At 42.3% G+C, this 17,577-nt stretch overlaps 3 protein-coding genes across 4 annotated transcripts in view; all 3 read right to left on the reverse strand.

Annotated features, from left to right (window-relative positions):
* LOC119421599 (septin-9) overlaps positions 1–17,515 on the reverse strand; it is a 916,196-nt gene extending 898,681 nt beyond the window's left edge. The window contains exons 1-2 of the mRNA XM_037688943.1: positions 17,505–17,515; positions 15,657–15,658 (exon numbers count right to left, since the gene is read on the reverse strand). The gene's annotated coding sequence lies outside the window, so the exon portion shown is untranslated. The remainder of the gene's footprint in view (positions 1–15,656; positions 15,659–17,504) is intronic.
* Positions 1–17,515, reverse strand: part of pvalb5 (parvalbumin 5) — a 571,007-nt gene extending 553,492 nt beyond the window's left edge. For both annotated transcript variants that reach the window (XM_037688960.1, XM_037688961.1), the window contains exon 1: positions 17,505–17,515. The gene's annotated coding sequence lies outside the window, so the exon portion shown is untranslated. The remainder of the gene's footprint in view (positions 1–17,504) is intronic.
* Positions 300–16,498, reverse strand: srebf1 (sterol regulatory element binding transcription factor 1). Its single transcript, XM_037688938.1, has 19 exons — positions 16,202–16,498; positions 13,566–14,102; positions 11,766–11,932; positions 11,538–11,672; positions 11,238–11,456; positions 10,433–10,547; positions 10,112–10,269; positions 9,406–9,610; positions 9,116–9,300; positions 8,775–9,036; positions 8,398–8,564; positions 6,397–6,565; positions 6,136–6,244; positions 5,899–6,008; positions 5,092–5,224; positions 4,804–4,969; positions 3,422–3,637; positions 2,034–2,145; positions 300–607 (listed from the first exon to the last, which is right to left on the reverse strand). The coding sequence occupies exons 1-19, from the start codon at positions 16,305–16,307 to the stop codon at positions 387–389; spliced, it is 3,492 nt and encodes a 1,163-aa protein (XP_037544866.1). The 5' UTR covers positions 16,308–16,498; the 3' UTR covers positions 300–386.
* Positions 17,516–17,577: the final 62 nt, after the last annotated feature.

A 17,577-nucleotide genomic window follows, 5' to 3' on the forward strand; every position in this document is an offset into this window, starting at 1 on the left:
GTTTATTCTCTTATAGATAAAGAGACGCTTCACGTTGCAGCCAATCAGAGCAGTCGGTAGTGATGCTAAGCTTCCTGTCTAGTCGGGGTGGAACTACGATGACCGACTGCACCAGTAACCTCAGGGGGTGGCTCCTCTCTGTGGTCCAAGTGCAACACTGCAGTGCATTCTCACAGATCGGCTCCATGAGAAGTGCGTTCTGATGATCCAGAGTTACAGTTGGGATCTGTACAGCGTACTTTGATGATGAACGGTAAGAAAGACAGAACATAAAACAAAAACTGCCCCTCCCCCCCTCCCCTGTTGGTTTTGTTTGTGTGCGCTTCTGTATATAAGAGATGCTTCTATATACAAGCGTCCATGCAAGTCTTTCCGCTCCCTTGGCTCTAGCTGTTGGTGACGGTGGTGCCGCTGCTCAGTTTGATGATCATCTGCTGGCAGTCGTGGAGGGTCCGTTTGTCTCCCAGCTTCTCCAGAGTGCGGGCTGCATCAGCCAGCATTCCCACCCTTTGACCCGGTGCCGACAGGAAGGAGGGAGGGAGGTAGCGACACGCCAGCATCACCGCCTCGGCCTGCTCCCGCTGGCCGGGCCGCGCCTCGCACTCTTCTGCACGAAAAACATGAAATGTTTTCAGTCAAGTGCTGATCAGTCCACAACGGTTTATTTGTTCAGATGTGATGAACAAATAGGCAAATGAATACAAACTTCAGTTTTATGGGGAACATAATTTATTCTGCATTGATGATAAACCATAAAACATATCTACCGTATTTTTCAGCCTATAAGTCGCAGGTTTTTTTTTTTTGTGTGTGTGCATAATTTACATGCCCTGCGACTTATAGGCTGAAGTGACGCATTTATGTTTTTTTTTGTTTGTTTTTTTTTAACCATATATATATATATATATATATAAATAAATCAATTTTTGGCTGAGATATGACTGTTTTCAATCGTTCTGACTGTAAAAAAAACTGAGCAGTACCACTTTCAGCCACTTGATGGCAGTAGCGAAGTAGTAGCAGTAAGGCATGCTGTTGTATCATGTAATTGGTAAAAGTGGTTATAATGACAAATTCAAAAAAGATCAAGACAAAAACAGTCATCCATCCATCCATTATCTTTTACCCGCTTCTTCCTTTTTGGGTCATGGGGGTGCCCATGTCCAGCAATCACTGTGCGAGGGGCGGGGTACACCCTGGACCCGTAAGTCCATCACAGGGCCACATAGAGACAAACGAGACAAACAACATTCACTCTCTCACTCACACCTAGGGACAATTTAGAGACAAAAACAACTGGACTTCATTTATTATACTTTATGCTTTGTTTTTTTCTTGAACTTTTTTGAATGTACCATGTCCTGGATGACTGAGAATCTCCACCAGCTATTAATGATACAATCAGCTTGCCACAGATCCCCACCGTCGTTCTGATTGTGCTTGGAGCAAGTTAAACCAGCTGCACCGCCCCGGTGAAATGCAGCTAATTTGACAGTTAAAGTGCATTTATTAAGCAAACGTTAGACTGAGACACACCTTTACTATAATTTCCAGCAAACAAATAATTGTTTTTAAGTGTTAATCTTGTTAAATTCTTGTTAAACGTCCTCTCGTTCCTGCGGCCGCCATTTGGCAGCCCATCGATGGTTCGGCCCACATTTCCGGGTTGTCAGTGGTGATGCGTAACAAACGTGACGCATCAGCGGTGACGAATAATAGACGCAACGTATATGGCGAAGCAAGATATTTATGGATTTTCCCACTTTTTTAGACATATTTGGACTGATGCGACATATAGGGTGGAGCGACGTGTACGGCGGAAATTACTTTACTTTATTAAACATTTAGTAAACTGAGCTTATAACAGTAAGCAATGATCAGCACTGAAACTATAACCATACGCTCATTTTGTTGTAAAACCGGCCAAAAAACTCTACGATGAGCGAATGTCTTTGTGGATGTTGAAGTAATAGCACAACGTTGCTAAAATGACTTGAAGTCTGAACGTGGTAGTAAGCTGTTCACACACTCACCTGTCTTGGCTCCCGGTGTTGCTCTGCGCCGCAGCGAGCGATCCAGAAGCTGATGAGTTCTGGTGGGACTGGCCCCCGCCATCAGCCTGGCTGTGGCTTCGTGGAGGAACAACTGAAATGAGACGGAGAGATGAGAGACGCAGAAATGCGGGGTGGGGAGGGATGAGAGCGAGTGATGATGACTCACACGTAATGTTCTGTTCTACCTCAGATTTGAAAAGCTCTGAACAAACTGGCCTCGGGCTGTGTGTGTGTGTGTGTGTGTGTGTGTGTGCACAGGCTGCAACTCCTTCCGTCTTTTTACTGAGAATCGTAGCATACAGAACCAGCAAGGATGTTCACAGGAAGTTTCTACTCATCTTCCAACAATATTTTTCTTCTCATTTATATCCTATACCAGGTTATTCAACTGGCGGCCCAGGGGCCAAACCAGGCCCACAGGTGAGTTCAGTTCGGACCACCGATGGGTTCATTTTTAAATAAAACTAGATTTTTAAACCATCAAACAAACAAACTTAATGACAAGAACAGCTGGAGGTCCGGCCCCTGAGCTCTTGGCTTTCAGTAACTGTGGCCCCCTGTGCAGTTTAGTTGAACAGCCCTGTCCTACACAGTAAAGTGCAAAAGTTTTGAGCCATCTTTCAATATTTTTTACGTTTCCAAGGAGCCACACATTTTTGTAATACATTAAAGAAGTCTTAAGGAGTTCTTTAGGTTTTATGAGAGTATTTCAGGTGGCGGGAGGTCGACTGGCTTCACTTCTTAGCCCAGCACCTGGTCTTTTTCTGAGTTTTTTTTCTTACTTTTGTTTAATTCGTCTAACTCTGACCTGTAAATCATTCTGTTTCTTCAGTTGAATCTGTGAAAAGTAACAAACTGGCACATAAAATAATATTTTAGCACCAACGAGATGACTCTCACAAAGCTTTTAGCTGAAATCTTGTAAGGTAAATAAGCAACTGAAGAATGCTGCATCTCTAGTTAGATTTTGTTTTCTGTTTTTAAAGACGCTGTTCATTGACTGTACAAAGCTTTTTATGAACAACACTTATTTTGTTCTTCACTTTCACATCACACATTCTTGCATTTGATGTCTTGTTTTGGTACAAGATCTAGACAGAAAAGTGAAAACAACCTGAAAGCCCAGAAAACGATTGATTAGGACCATTTAAAAAGACTACAAAAAAGATTGGCTCATTGGAAGCAATATATATATATATATATAAAAATTAAGGAATATTTAAAATACTTTGCACAGTAATGTACGTACTTGATCCATCTTAATGTCTGTGCATCAAGACAAAGAATCTTCTTCAAACTCCTCACACACAGAATTCCCTACCAGAAACGTTTGTGTCCAAATTAAACAGCTACATCTTCGTTCTTACCCTGCGCATGGCAGGTCTGAAGCTCTGTGCCAGCTTGCGTAGGGAGCTGAGATCTTGCTGAAAGCCCTGGAGTTCTGGTGGTGACGCCTGATGAAGACTCGCAGGACCAATGGTGCCCACTGATCCCGGCCCTGCAGGACTTGGCCCCTCCTGCTGCACATGCCAGATATTTGTCCTCAAAACCAACAGGAGATCACACACCAACAACTCAACAACCTGTGGAAAACAACACAAGTCAGCAGGATTAGTTTAGAATGATTTTTTTATTATTGTCATTATTTAATTAGTACATGTTTTAACACCATAGAAAAGGTCCAGACCACTGACCTGGACTGTGAAATGTGACAAATGAGTAGTGTTTAGAAAATTGAGGGAAATACAAAAGGGGAAACTAGCTTGTTTTGGTTTAGCATACAGGTCCTTAAGGCAGCTATCGAAGCATCCTGGGCCTCCATAACACCTCAGCAGTGCCACAGGCTGATTGCTCACTTCCCACTGAGGTGCCTTGATACAGCACTCTGGGAACAGCCTATTCGTTCAGCAATTTCTTTCTGTGTCTTACCCTCTTGCTTGAGGGTGTCAATGATGGCCTTCTGGACAGCAGTCAGGTCGGCAGTCTTACCCATGATTGCGGTTTTGAGTAACAAGGCTGGGAGTTTTTAAAAGCCTCAGGAATCTTTTGCAGGTGTTTAGAGTTACGTCGTTGATTCAGATGGTTAGATTAATAGCTTGTTTAGAGAACCTTTTCATGATATGCTAATTTTTTGGGACAGGCATTTTGGGTTTTCATGAGCTGTATGCCATAATCATCAGTATTAAAACAATTAAAGACCTGAAATATTTCAGTTGGTGTGCAATGAATCTGAAATATATGAAAGTTTCATTTTTATCATTACATTATGGAAAATAATGACCGTTATCACAATATGCTAATTTTTTGAGAAGGACCTGTACAATGCTAAATGATGGCGTGCACATCGACTCCTCACGGGTTTTGTGATACAGTAACAAACACTACATCTGTCTCATCCTGACGGTGTTCTGCCGTTTGTGGCCCAGCTCTGTGTTGCACTGCAGGCACATTGCACTCCTAGAAGACACACATGCAATGCAACTACAATGCACCGCAGCTCTGGCCATAGTCGCACATGCAGAAACACACACACACACACACACACACACACGCACACGCACACTGAGCTGCCTATCCACCAGCATCGCCATCTGCTGAACACCATCGGGTAGGACACTGCAGCATCCCAGAGTGGAATCGCTGCAGGGGGATCTGTAAATCTGAAGCCTATGGCTTAAAAATATCAGTTTAATGTATGCGTGTGAATCTGAAAGACACCAGTGCTTCCTGTGTGTGTGTGTGTGTGCACCTTGTCTAAACTGGAGCTGTGGCAGTGTGGTCCCATGTTGAGGCTGTCTCGGAGCAGGACGCTGGCCTTGTCAGTGAAGCTCAGACTCAGCTGGCAGTTCTCTGGCTTGAACAGCAGAGCCCTGACTGCCCTGAATGTGTTCAGACACGCTTTGGGCAGAGGATTCCTGCCAGAACGAGGGAGAGAATCAGACAAAGGACACAGGTTAAAGTGTGTGAGGGCAGAGAGTTACACAACACACACTCTGAGCTGGAAGCTGAACTCCCAGCATGAACATTTCTAACTCACTCTGCGCTCTGCAGACTGCGAGGCAGGTGCTCAACGGTCGGATAAAGTCTCTCTGCTGCAGCATCGTCTCCTTGAAGCCAGTTGATGATCACTATGGCAACAGACGACCACCACTTAGAGTGGGGGTCACAACCTGAAGATTGGAGAGAAAGCAAAGTCAAAAACACGACTCACTCAGAAAAAAACAATTATGCAAAAACAGGCCTCTTTTACATGGAACATTGCATGATGGTGCACAAAAAAAATAAAAACACCTGCTCCTCTGAAGTAATCACGTGAAAAATCTGCCATCTTTAAAATCATTTTAGGAGGTAAAACTGTCGTGCACCCCTCACACACACACACACACACACACACATTTCAAAACACTGCAGCCTGAGACTCTGCCAAGAAAAGTTTCTTATTAAATCCCTGCACATCCTCTCAAGGTGATCACTGATTTGACAGTGCTGAAGATAAATGAAGCAATCTAGCAGATGCCTCCCTTTAGCTACACACCCCTCCCCTTCCGCTTAGATTAGTGAAGACAAGATAAAGTGGTGAGACACACCAACGTCAAACATCCTGATCTCTACAAAATAAAAACGGACTGTTGTTTCATTTTATTTATTTGTTTATTTTATAATTTTGAAAGAACACTAAGGAAAACAAACTGTGTGAAGTGAGAATGAAAAGATGGGATTATGGAATATTTTCCCTGGTTATATAAAATAACAATTGCTTCTCAGACCATTGCTACAAATTGACAACAAGCGTGTTGAGTTTAAAGCCATGTTAAAATTAACTCCACCTCTTGAGGTGACCTACCTGTCACAGTAGCCATGTTGGAGCCGATTGCAAAGGACTGGGAGGTGGCCCCGGCTGCATCCGACGCGCTGATCAACAGCTGGAGGTACTCTAGGGCATCAGCATACTCCCTGATGACAGACACGAACTTAAGGGTTAACAGGTGTCGCAACAATTGTTTTTAACTTTAAAACCAACATTACAACAGCCTCTGCTGTCTGTCTGTCTTCACTTTTCTAGCCTGACATGTTTTCGTACCCTTCACCCTGGCTGGGACTCTTCTCTTCGTGAGGCTGGGCGACACAATAAAGAGCCTTCTCAAGGAGGTGTTCTCTGAAGGCCTGAGTCACCTGAGCCAAAGGATCCACTGTCAGAGAAACAAAAGACATTTACTACACAAATACAAAAAAAAGAGTGCACAAATATTTTAGAGTGGAATTTTTCAAGATGATTCTGCAAAGTTCGGAAGCATTATCATTTAAAACAAACAAACAACAAGGACTTTTTGTTTTCTCTTACCAGTGTTGCCAGCCTGACTGTAGATGCTTTCTTTAGGCGTGCTGCGAATAGCCCAGTCCCCGTCCACAAAGAAGCGGTGGCCGAGTGGATGGCAGAGCCACTGCATAGCCGGAGGCACGCTGCCACTGGAGGACAAACACGCCTGGCGGGCACTGCTCAGAAACACTCGCTGTCAGGAGAGAGATCATGTTCTGCTTTAGTTTCACGAGAAGGGAAGTAAACTTAACTTATAAACAACAAAGTTCACCGTTTTCAAACCCTGGAAGACAATTTATATCAACTCAGAACCACAGATTTTTACACTGTGAATCACTTAGATTGTAAACAACCACTAGTGACATGTACCGTATTTTCCAGCTTATAAGTCACAGTGTGTTGCATAAATTTAGGTCCTGTAATTTAAACACTCAAGTGACTTATTAGTTTTTTTCCCCATATTCATAACGCAATTTTTGACCGACGCTTGAAATGTTCATTCATTCTGACATGAACCATTTGCAGCCGCAAGAGGCTCGAGAAGGCTCCACGGCGATGCGCCACCCATCCATCCATTCATCACGGCTCTGGTTGGGAGCTCTACAGCGTTCCTCTGTCGCCTGAGCGGGGAGGAAGGGGGCAGTGAGGGGCAGTGAGGGGCATGATCCGCAGCCCCAGAAAGCAGCTATGTGCAGACGGGGTGGACTCTGTAGAGCCATGAGCCACCTTTGTCCCTGCTCCGGCGGCGGAGCGGGGAGGAACACCTGGAGCAAACATGTCTGTTTGCTCAGGGTCAAAACAGCTTCATTTCGCCTCATCACCCAGGCGAAATCGAGCTGTTTTGACCATTAAAGTCCATTTATTAAGGAAAAGTTAAACTGAGACACACCTTTGCTATAATGTCGAGCAAAATAATAACTTTTAAGTGTTAATCTTGTTAAATTTCGAAGAACTGCAACAGCCAGTGCTCCTGTGTGCGTTCGCTTCACTCAGCTGGTGCAGGTGGAGCAACGCTGAAGAGCTAGTGGCTCCGGCCACGATGGATGGATGGCGATGCGCCGCCCAGGCGAAATGAAGCTGTTTTGACCAGGGATGCACGATATTATCGGCATGGTATCGGTGGCAGCACAACACGATGACGGTGCAGCACAACGTGATGACGTTGCAGCGGCAGCGCAAGGTGATGACGTCACGTGTGCCTACCTGATCTCACGGTGGAGAGGAAAATTCAAAATATCGACGTGTGGAAGTTCTATTTTTTGTTGGTGAGGATGTCGGATTCCGAAGATTTATGGACTACGTTGAGCCTCGCTACATCGTCCCCAGTCGGAGATATTTTTCTGATGTAACGTTACCAGAGTTACAAGCCGTCATTTCCGACGTCATTGAGAAGCTAATAGCCGATAGCACGACATGTTGGACGAGTTTTACCACAGACATTTGGACGTCGTGTTAGCCCCGTTAGCATGATTAGTCTTACGGCACAATGGATAGACAAAAACTTTGAACTTAAAAGTCTGTCCTTCATGCACAGGAGTGCAGAGGATCCCACACTGCAGCTAGGAACCTGGAACAAGCCTCCACAAGTGAGACAGCATCGCAGGTGACTAATACTAATAAATAACATTTAACACTTTTCATTTAATATAAGTTAAAGTGCTATGCATATCATATGGCTGTTACTGAATATATGTCACCAGCTCTTACACAATTTTTGTTGCAAATAAGCCTAAATAAGAGGGATATGTTCTGACAAAGGAAAGTGTATAAAATATCGGTATCGGTCAAATAAGTTTTAACATATCGGCATGTTGGATAGCGGCCAAAAATCCAGTATCGTGCATCCCTAGTTTTGACCATTAAATAAACGCAACGGGTCAAGCGGCGATGCATAATAAATGTGACGTCTACGCCGGGAAATACGGTAAATACTTGTTTGTGATAACATCAAAGCCAAATCACCACGTAAATCTGCACAGCATAGGTTAGTGAGATATTTGTGCATGCATGAACACAGGAACTTACAGAAGTAAAATGAAGGATCCTTGGCAAACTGGCTTTGACTCGCAGAGCTGCAGAGACGTAGACCTCAGCCAGAGAGGCTACAGGGAGACAGGAGCCAGCACATTCTGCCAGGTTCACCGCACTTAAAGCCATGTGGGCTGCTGTCAGGTGGCTACCATTCAGCTTACCTTTGTACACACAAATGATGTTTTACTAAAAACTGAACCTTTCACATAATAATAATAATATTATTATATTGCTATAATGTAATTAAAACATATCGTGAATGAAAACAAGAAAAAGCTAAATGTTATCAAACACATTTTAACTAAATTTATCAGTTTAGTCTTTACCATCACCGAATCTACAACTAATTTAACAAAACATCTATGGCCGACCTGTCATGTGAAGCTGGTGCAGACGATGGTAAACCAGTGCAGCGTCCCGACTGCTTTTGCACGCATCCTCCTGCAGGGGGCGATCACTTCTTAAACCCCCAGCCTTGGCAGCGAGCCAGCGACCGACCCAAAGGCGCTGGAGGCAGAATCTTAGCAGCGACCAGAGCACCGCGCAGGCCAGGTCTAACTGAGAGGTGGGCAAGGGACGACCAAGAGCCTTTAGGCAGGTCCGCAGGTTGTGACTGGCCTGAGCAAAATCTCCCTGTGATCAAAGATAAATAGGAAAAGTGACTTAATGATAGATTTAGTGGGTTAAATGAAAAACAAACACGCAAACTTACTCTAGCAAGGTCCAGGTCTGCCTGTTTACGGTGCCTCCAGAACAAAACCGATGATCCAGAGTGTGGTCTGGTGACAGGTTCTCCGTAAACCAACAATCTGATGAGAACACCCGATACCAAAATACCGTTCAACAGCCACACTAAAATAGTTGGCAGCATCCAATCCATCCAACCCCACGAGTTAGCTGTTGGCAACACAGATACTGTCATTTAACAACTAATCATCGATCAATAGAGTCTTAAGATTCGTGTTTAAAAACAATACCAGCACTCCTCCTCTTTATTCATACCTGCAATATCCACACCCAGGACACTTCTGCTGGTATGATGGGTGGTGATCTCTGCAGAGCCGCTACCAGATGAGCAGAGCAGAGCGGCCAAGGGGTTCAGAGAGAGGAAGAGGAAGGTAAAAGCACACAACGCCATGCGGGAACGATCCAACATGCCGTTGACACCGTCACCTGCTGCAGATTGATCCAACATGCCAATACTTGGCTGCCAGACAAACAGGAGACAAACGGATCAAATTAATACCGACCATTCTGAAACTGACATAAAGACAACAACTATATATACCAGTAGTTATCTGTCAGTGTTCTTGCATGTTCCCCAGAGTCAAAGGAAGACATTTTTTAAGCATTCTCCAAGTGAATTTTCAAGCTTTTGATAATAGTTGGTAAAATTAAAATGACTTTCTTGGTATGACACATTTGTTATATGCTAACATCATAGAAAACTTCAGTTTAGATGAGAAGAAAACAAAAAAAAACAATTATTTCTCCACAAGACTGCATGAGGTCCATAAGCTTCAATTAGCTCTAAAGCACAACAAATAATGACGTGAATGCATGAACGCTCATTACAATAAGGTGCGATTCAATGATTTTCTTCGACAGGGACTCTGTTTCATCCTAAACCCTAATGTGATGTGAAACACTGAACATCACACCCAAGCATCAGCAGACAGGCGGAGCACATTAACTATTCACTTCATACCTTTGTGTCCTCCCCCATCGGACTGTCGGGCTCTGAGTCACTGCTACAGTGTGAGAAGGAGGACGGGGAGCCCACGTCAGAGGCTGGCGGCGTGGGCAGCTCACTCTTCACTTCTGCCTGTCCGTCCACCTCCATGGCAACCAGGTCCTTGAGAGACTCTGAAAACAGAGGAAAGACGAAGGAAACCACAGATTAAAAAGCTTCAAACTACTGTACACAAACATTCTGCCAGCAGACCTCATCACAAAAGTCAATTACTCTGCATGAACAGAAATGACTATTTGCTGCAGGACATGGAAAAGGGACATTTTAAGTGCGTACTGTTTTTCTGTGCTGCCATTTTGAGAGTCATGTTCTCCTGTTTGAGTTTCTGGTTGGCTTGCTGCAGGTAGCGGATGTAGTCGATGGCTTTCTTCAGCACTGCAGACTTGTTGAGCTACAAAAAAAAAGAACAGCATTCAGTATAAAACACACAATGAGTGTCATTCTGCAATGTAAGAGTTATACCTACACCAATCAGCCATAACATTATGACCATGTCTTGTGACAATTGAAGATGGGTATTTTGCTGAAAATACCCACTTCCAAGACCTTACTTCAAAACTTCCCTCCAACCAACATTTTGAAGATCAGGTACACCAAGGCAAGCAAGCCCAATCAATATTTGTCATTCAGTCGTACATTTTGTCTGATATACATAACGCAGCGCTCTCGGAGGTCAGCTGATCAGATGCTTTTATTGGTTCCACGCGCAAGTTTTGCTCATTGGTGATAAGCCTTCTCTGCTGCTGGTCCAAAACTGGAGCCACTGCAGGCTCCTCCTCTCACCGTTTTAAGTCTCCTTTAAAAACACACTTTATTCCCTGGCCTTCAACCCAGTGAGTTGGTTTTAACCTCAGTGGTTTTATTATTCTAGTCATTCTAATAGTTTGTTTGCTTCTGTTGATTAACATATTTTATCCGGTGTCTTTTGCATGCTGGTTTTATTGTACAGCACTTTGGTTGGCCTTGCTGCCATTTTTGTGCTTTATATAAAAAGTTGTATGGTATGGTACTATATGGTATATACAAAAAAAAACATGCTGTAATTTAAAAAAAAAATTAGTGTCATTAACAGTTCTCCCACCTTGGCTTCAGTCCCTGCTACAATGTCTTTCAGCTCCAATATTTTGTCATTAATAGAAGAGCGATAGCGCTTCTCGATTGCGTTGTGAGCTGTGCGCTTCTCCCCTTTGTGTGGCTGGCCCATTGGCTTGCCTGCGATGGCAATGCGGTTGATTGGCAGCTTTTCAGCATCCATCATCACAGGCACCGTGGTCAGGATGGTGCCCCCACCCATAAAAGCCTGGAGATAAACAGGGTATTAGATAGTTGTATGTCACACTGTAGGCAATAATTTAGTGGGCTGAATTTAAATGTGCTTTACCTGCAGTGAGGTGCTCTGAACTGGGCTGGTGGCCAGAGATGTGGTTGAAGCCACAGTTGTGACCATGCAAGGGTCAGGTTTCAGAGTCGTTAGCAGCAGGGACTCAGCTTTGATGAACTGGGGTTGCAGAAAAACCTGAGAGGGAGATGTAAATATTCACAAAACATTAACAAACACCGCAATGCGTTCAGTTTATCCATCCAAGTGCTCTCTGCTTCACACACTTACAGGGACTTGCTGTACTTGGGGTGCGATGGTTTGACCTGGAGGGCTTGCTGTTGTGGCCAAGATAGGAGCAGTAGTGGTCAGCCCCTGGACCTGAGTCTGAATGGTCACAGGTTGGACGCTTGAAGGGGAGGATGACAAGAGCGTGCTCCCGCTGCTGGGGCTGCCAGCTGCAAAACAGTGAAGGCACAAAGATTTATTTAGCCCTGAATCAATCACGTGTTACTAAACTATCCAATATCAATCCATCTTGTGCCATTTGCACTAAACTGGACAGTAAACCAGTTGATTTATTAAAATCAACATCTGCATAAAGTCACTTTGAATGTGTATCAGAAGATAACTGAAAAGAATCTGATTCTTAAATTATAGCTTTAATAACTGAACTACTCCAACAATGTAATTGTTATAAATTCAAGACAAATCTGATCATTTAATTTACCTGAAAACATCAACTCACTAATGTTTCTGTCAAATAAAAATCGTTCTATCATTTTTACAATGTTTATCCGCAAAAATTCAGATCAAGCTGGAGCATGTTGCAATCTGTTAAATCGTACAGCAGAAAGTTCACCTGCAGCTCAAACACTTAGTTTTCTCTTGTTAATTTGACTAAGATTCAATTAAAAAGTGCACAAGCGCTACGCTATATGTCACCAGTAAAGCCATGACAGTAAAACGCACATCTAATTACAGTTTTTGTTTATATAATCTGTCAAACTGATGTAAAGATCCAAACGACATGCAAAATAAAATTGTCGTATCATGTTGAAAATGAACCGTACCGTCTATATACAATTTAATCTGTCATTAAAAAAAAGTTAAAGAAAGGTACCAAAGATTCAGACAAGACACTCCCAATTTTCAATAGATTATTGGAATACATTACATCTATGAAAACTTAAAAAACAACATTAACACTGACAGCAGGACCAGCTCTAATCAAAATAATATTAATAATAACCAAAATCACTTATTCTATTCTTTACATCAACAATAAGCTTGTAGCGTTGTAAAGACCTTTGTCGGTGAATTTTTAGGCAAACAGGTGACCTGTGACCTACTTATAAATCCCTGATAACTCATTGAGTCATCTTGTAATTCTTATCAGTTCCAGCCTGGACAATCATTGCATTTGCAAAACGGTATCAGGACTGGGAGGTCTTGTGTGGTAATAAAAATTTACTATATCTAATAAGCATGACAGATGCCATCATATTCCATCAGATTAGTGTCTGGGATGAGTGATCACCTCGGACTGTCTGCTCTGCTCTTTGAGCACTTCCAAACCCATTTTGACACACACCGCTGTGCTGCAGTGGCATTTTAACACAGATAAATAAAGTTTAATCAATTACAATGTAGTTACGTGATCAGGTGAGTCTGAGCTACCTACTGCCATGCTTGATTAAGGCAATATATAAGAACCATCTCACTAAACAACAAGTTTCCACTGACAGAGACTGACAAATCTGTCCAAAACTCCAAAAGTTTATTTTTGAATCATCGGAGCGAAGGTGGCACATCGAATGATCACACTTTAAACAGGGCAATAATATTAAAAAGATTAATTTCCAGCATTTATTTTGTACTTTTCAAATCACATTACATTTTAAACATATATTTACAAAGCAAATTATGATAAATACTGCATTGTTCCAATGATGCTTGTAAAACAAAAGAACCTGTATTTTACATAAAAAAGTTGTTTTTTGGTTGTGTTTTAGAGATTACGTCTTTCCCTCCAGCCATTACAGCTAAAGCTCCTCTATGACAAGGCCATCAGCAATAAAGAGGACTTACCTGTGTAGTTAGTTTGGCTCTTATAGTTGCTTTGTGCCTGAAGTGGTGTCTGTGGCTGGGACTGAGGTGCTACGGAGGTGAAAACCACCTGCGTGGTGGAGCTGAACGCTGGATTTGGTGAACCATGAGGAGAAGCCGCCTGTACAGGTACAGAAGGACTGACAGTGGGTTGAGGCTGCTCCACCTGGGGCTGCCTGAGGCTCTGAGCCCGTGGAGTCGAGGACGGCTGCTGCCTCGGGGTGGAGCTGGGTACATGGGAGAGGGGAGACTGCTGAAATGTGGGTGGCTGGAAGGCCTTGTCTGGGGTGGAGGAGCTACGGGTGATGGGAGGGCCCAAGAGAGCGTCTAGGTGAGGGTTACTGCTTAGGATGGAAGAAGTAGATGAAGACGAAGGAGTTGTGGTAGCTGGAGGGGCAGCAGAGGTGACGGTCTGCGACAGGACAGTACTCTCTTGGGTAGGAGGGCCTCCTGAAAATGGACTGGGATCAAAGAGTCCACCAAACTCCATGTCCTGGTTATTGATGAGCTGAAGCATGTCTGCACAGAAAAATAAATCAAGAGACATTATTATAATAATAATAATGTGTTATGTGTTGTCGTCATTGTATGTTCCCATACAATGGCAAAATTGGCTCTCTGCATTTAACCCATCGCACCTGGGACACACTCAGGCGGAGCAGTGGGCAGCTACTGAAAGCGCCCGGGGAGCAATTGAGGATAGGGTGTCAATGTTTTGACCACAGAATCTTAATTTTTATCTAAATTTCTGGTTATTTGTAAATCCTGTATTTAAAAGTATGAGGTTTGTGTTCAAACAGATCAAAGAGCATGTTCAAAAGTTTGTCTATTTGTCTAAAAACATAATGTCAAAGAAGGGCAAAACTATCAGGAATTCTTAGCCATTCTAATGCATACAGCCTGACACCATTTACAACAAAGCATTAAACTGAGATCATCTTATAAAAGACAGAGTTACAGCAGATTTGGTCAAATCTTGTCAACAATTTACACTTGATCTCACGCAATACTGGTGAAGACTCTCCAGCTGCTGCAAGCTCAAACCTTAGCTCAATATCAGTAATAATAGTAATAATAATAGTAACGTCAGTCAATATGGCAAATGTTGATTAGATGTGGTGACCACCTTGAGGTGACTGGACTCTAAAAGTTAACGAGTTGCAAACGTACAACTAAAGATTATTTCTTTGAGAGCTTTAATAAAATGTAAAACTGGTTCATGAGATATTTTGTTAACACAAAAGAAAGAAAATCACACACAAACATTGTCAAAATGATTACTGGCCTTTTATACTGGGTGAGGAGGTGATAAAGAGTTAATCGAGTATTCAAACCAACATTCAGATGGTGTCCTATAACATTTTATTTTTATCTTATTTTTCTTGTTTTGATTTTATTTCTACAACTGGCTAAATCAAATGGGTAAAAACTATAGCAAAAACACTTTTCTTTTTATGACATTATTTTCTTGTAAACTTAGAAACCAATGGCATTAAGTGTCCCCCATATGTAGAGAAAAATACATACTATTCAAAAACACAACCACTTCACAAATAAAATGATAAATAAAACAAAAAAAATGCACTGTGCTTGGATCTGTATATTTTTCCATAACCTAATCAGTAATTTATAGCTAATTCAATATTTATCTCTAATTGACCAGAAAATATCTATTATGGGGAAGTGTGTTATGTCTGCTGCGTGTGTGTTGTGCCTGAATTTGTAACCCAGTGTTGTGTATGAGGTGATCGCTCTCGACCAATCAGAACGCAGCTCTCAGACTCGCTATGCAGCTCATATGGAGAAGAGGTTACTATCGAGCACCGCCACCAAAAGGTTACAGCCGGTCAAATTCAGGGAGCAGGATATGTTTGGGTCAATATACGCAATACACGGCTTATCTCGCTACACGTTGGCACTTATAAAGCATACACACAAACACGCACACACACGCACGGGCTGTTTCAGAAAAATCCTCACCAATTTATGCGCAACTTTTCTATGCGCAGCGCTTCACTGATCATTACAACAGCTACACTTGTAACAACAGTAAACTAAAACTTCCAAATGAACGCCTGGGTCTGAGATAGCATGTTCGAAAGTGTTTTAGTTTTGCAGAGTACGACGTTTGTCAATCATTTAGGTCAACTGCGGCGGCTGCACTTAGCAGAACGAGGAATGAACGATAGTAACCTCGGTCTGTGGAGCACGCTGGAGGCGGGGCGCGCTAACAATTTAGAAACACATTAGCCTCACAGCTAGCTTGCTCTAAATAAAAAACTAATATTAATTTCAGTTATATATATATATTTTTTTTTATATATATTTACAATAGAATTATAGTAAAAACTCATACAAAAACAGCAATAAAAATTGATAATACCACCTACAAGAGGCTTAAATTAAACTTAAGAGAATCTAGCTAGCTTATGGCTAATGGTAGCTAACGTAAACACGGTTGATGCGCCGTAAATGACTTTGCGCTTTAAATGTTTTTGTGATATGATGCGGAATGCACACGTGAAACACGGATGCAATGCACAAGTCCGAAGAGTGGAGCAGTTTCTGCTCTTTAAACACTTGTATTTTCGACAGCCGTATTTCTTCTATCTTCTTACCATCAATGTCGCTTAGCAGGGCCGTGTCAATATCACTTGGGTCGTGAAGCGACAGTGTTGGGTCCAGGTTATCCAGCGAAGGATCGTCAAAAGACAAGCGGTTCATCTTCACTGATTTTCTAGAGTTCACCAACAGAAGGAGAAAAGAATGCTCACGTCCCTACATTTGACAAAGTGTCGGGTTCCAGGTATGCCCAAAACGCATGCAAAAAATAAACGAACTTTTTTTTACTGAACTGTTAACTCTCCACTCCAAACTCCATAGTCGGCTTTGGGAAACTTGTGACAACGAGCCAAACAGTGAGGCTCATTCAGCACTAACGTGCTGCTTACTGCTGGAGCCGGAGGACCCCGTCACTAAGCCCTGATGATTGACACATACGCCAGCCAATCACAAACCCTGAAGTACATTCTCACGTCCCCGATTGTTTTGATTTTTACAGAAAGATGCAACGGGATTTGTAGTACATAATCGTAATTTTATATCATAATGAGACTGTTATTAACCTCATATGCATTTAAAAATATATTTAAAAAAAAGTCACAAAATCATCCTCTTCTTTATTTTTTCATAAAATCAATGCTGACATCTTCCTGCTTTTAGTATGATACACTGTTTTATAATGTAGATTTTTTTTTTATTTTGTTTTATATCACTTCTTTTATTTACTTTTCATTTTATATGCTTTTATATTAAAGTTTGTCGTGTGTACCTCATCTGTGGTGTTGGTTTAAAACAGGTCTCACTTGTAATTGAGTCCTCGTGACTCAATGAGACTAACCTGTATAAATAAAGATTGAATGAATAAAGCGCTATTTTCCCCCCAACTATATGAAACATTGTAACAATGGCCACAACGTTTTGCATTTTGACCGAAACAGCATGGTTATGTTTATTATGGGCTCGCCCTGTCAACAGCCAATCAGAGTTAGGTGGGCGTGACCTTCAGTCAATCAAGTTTGTCTGACTCGAGACCGCGGCTCCTCCTGTAGAACCAGTAAACTCGACCAATGAAAAGCTCGGAAACCGAGTGGGGTGATCTGACGTCAGAGTCCTGTGTCCAGCGATTACATCATGTGTTTCTGTATTGAAAAAGTGGAAATAGTTTTATCAATAGGGGAACTTATGTTGCCAAAAACATGACAAATGTCTCGAAAATATTAAAGTAATTATTCTCTGTCATGTAAAATACTGTACTATTTTATACTTTACATAAGTGTTGTGTTTTGTCCCCACTAGAGAATAATGAAATTATAAAAAAAAACACATTAGTCATGTTTATGGCAACCTGCATGAAGCGACAGATCGGAAGAGCGTCGCTTCATGCTTACAGAAACACATGATGTAATCGCTGGACACAGGACTCTGACGTCAG

Source organism: Nematolebias whitei, chromosome 15 (assembly GCF_014905685.2).
Source record: "Nematolebias whitei isolate Nwh7 chromosome 15, NemWhi1, whole genome shotgun sequence".
Taxonomy (NCBI): Eukaryota; Metazoa; Chordata; class Actinopteri; order Cyprinodontiformes; family Rivulidae; genus Nematolebias; species Nematolebias whitei.

Coding starts and splice junctions, on each gene's coding strand:
- srebf1 (XM_037688938.1), bottom strand. CDS start 16,307: ATGAACCGCTTGTCTTTTGACGATCCTTCGCTGGATAACCTGGACCCA. Junction 14,103..16,201: donor CCTGCTAAGCGACATTGATG/GTAAGAAGATAG, acceptor TTTTCTGTGCAG/ACATGCTTCAGCTCATCAAT. Junction 11,933..13,565: donor GAGCCAAACTAACTACACAG/GTAAGTCCTCTT, acceptor ACTGTTTTGCAG/CTGGCAGCCCCAGCAGCGGG.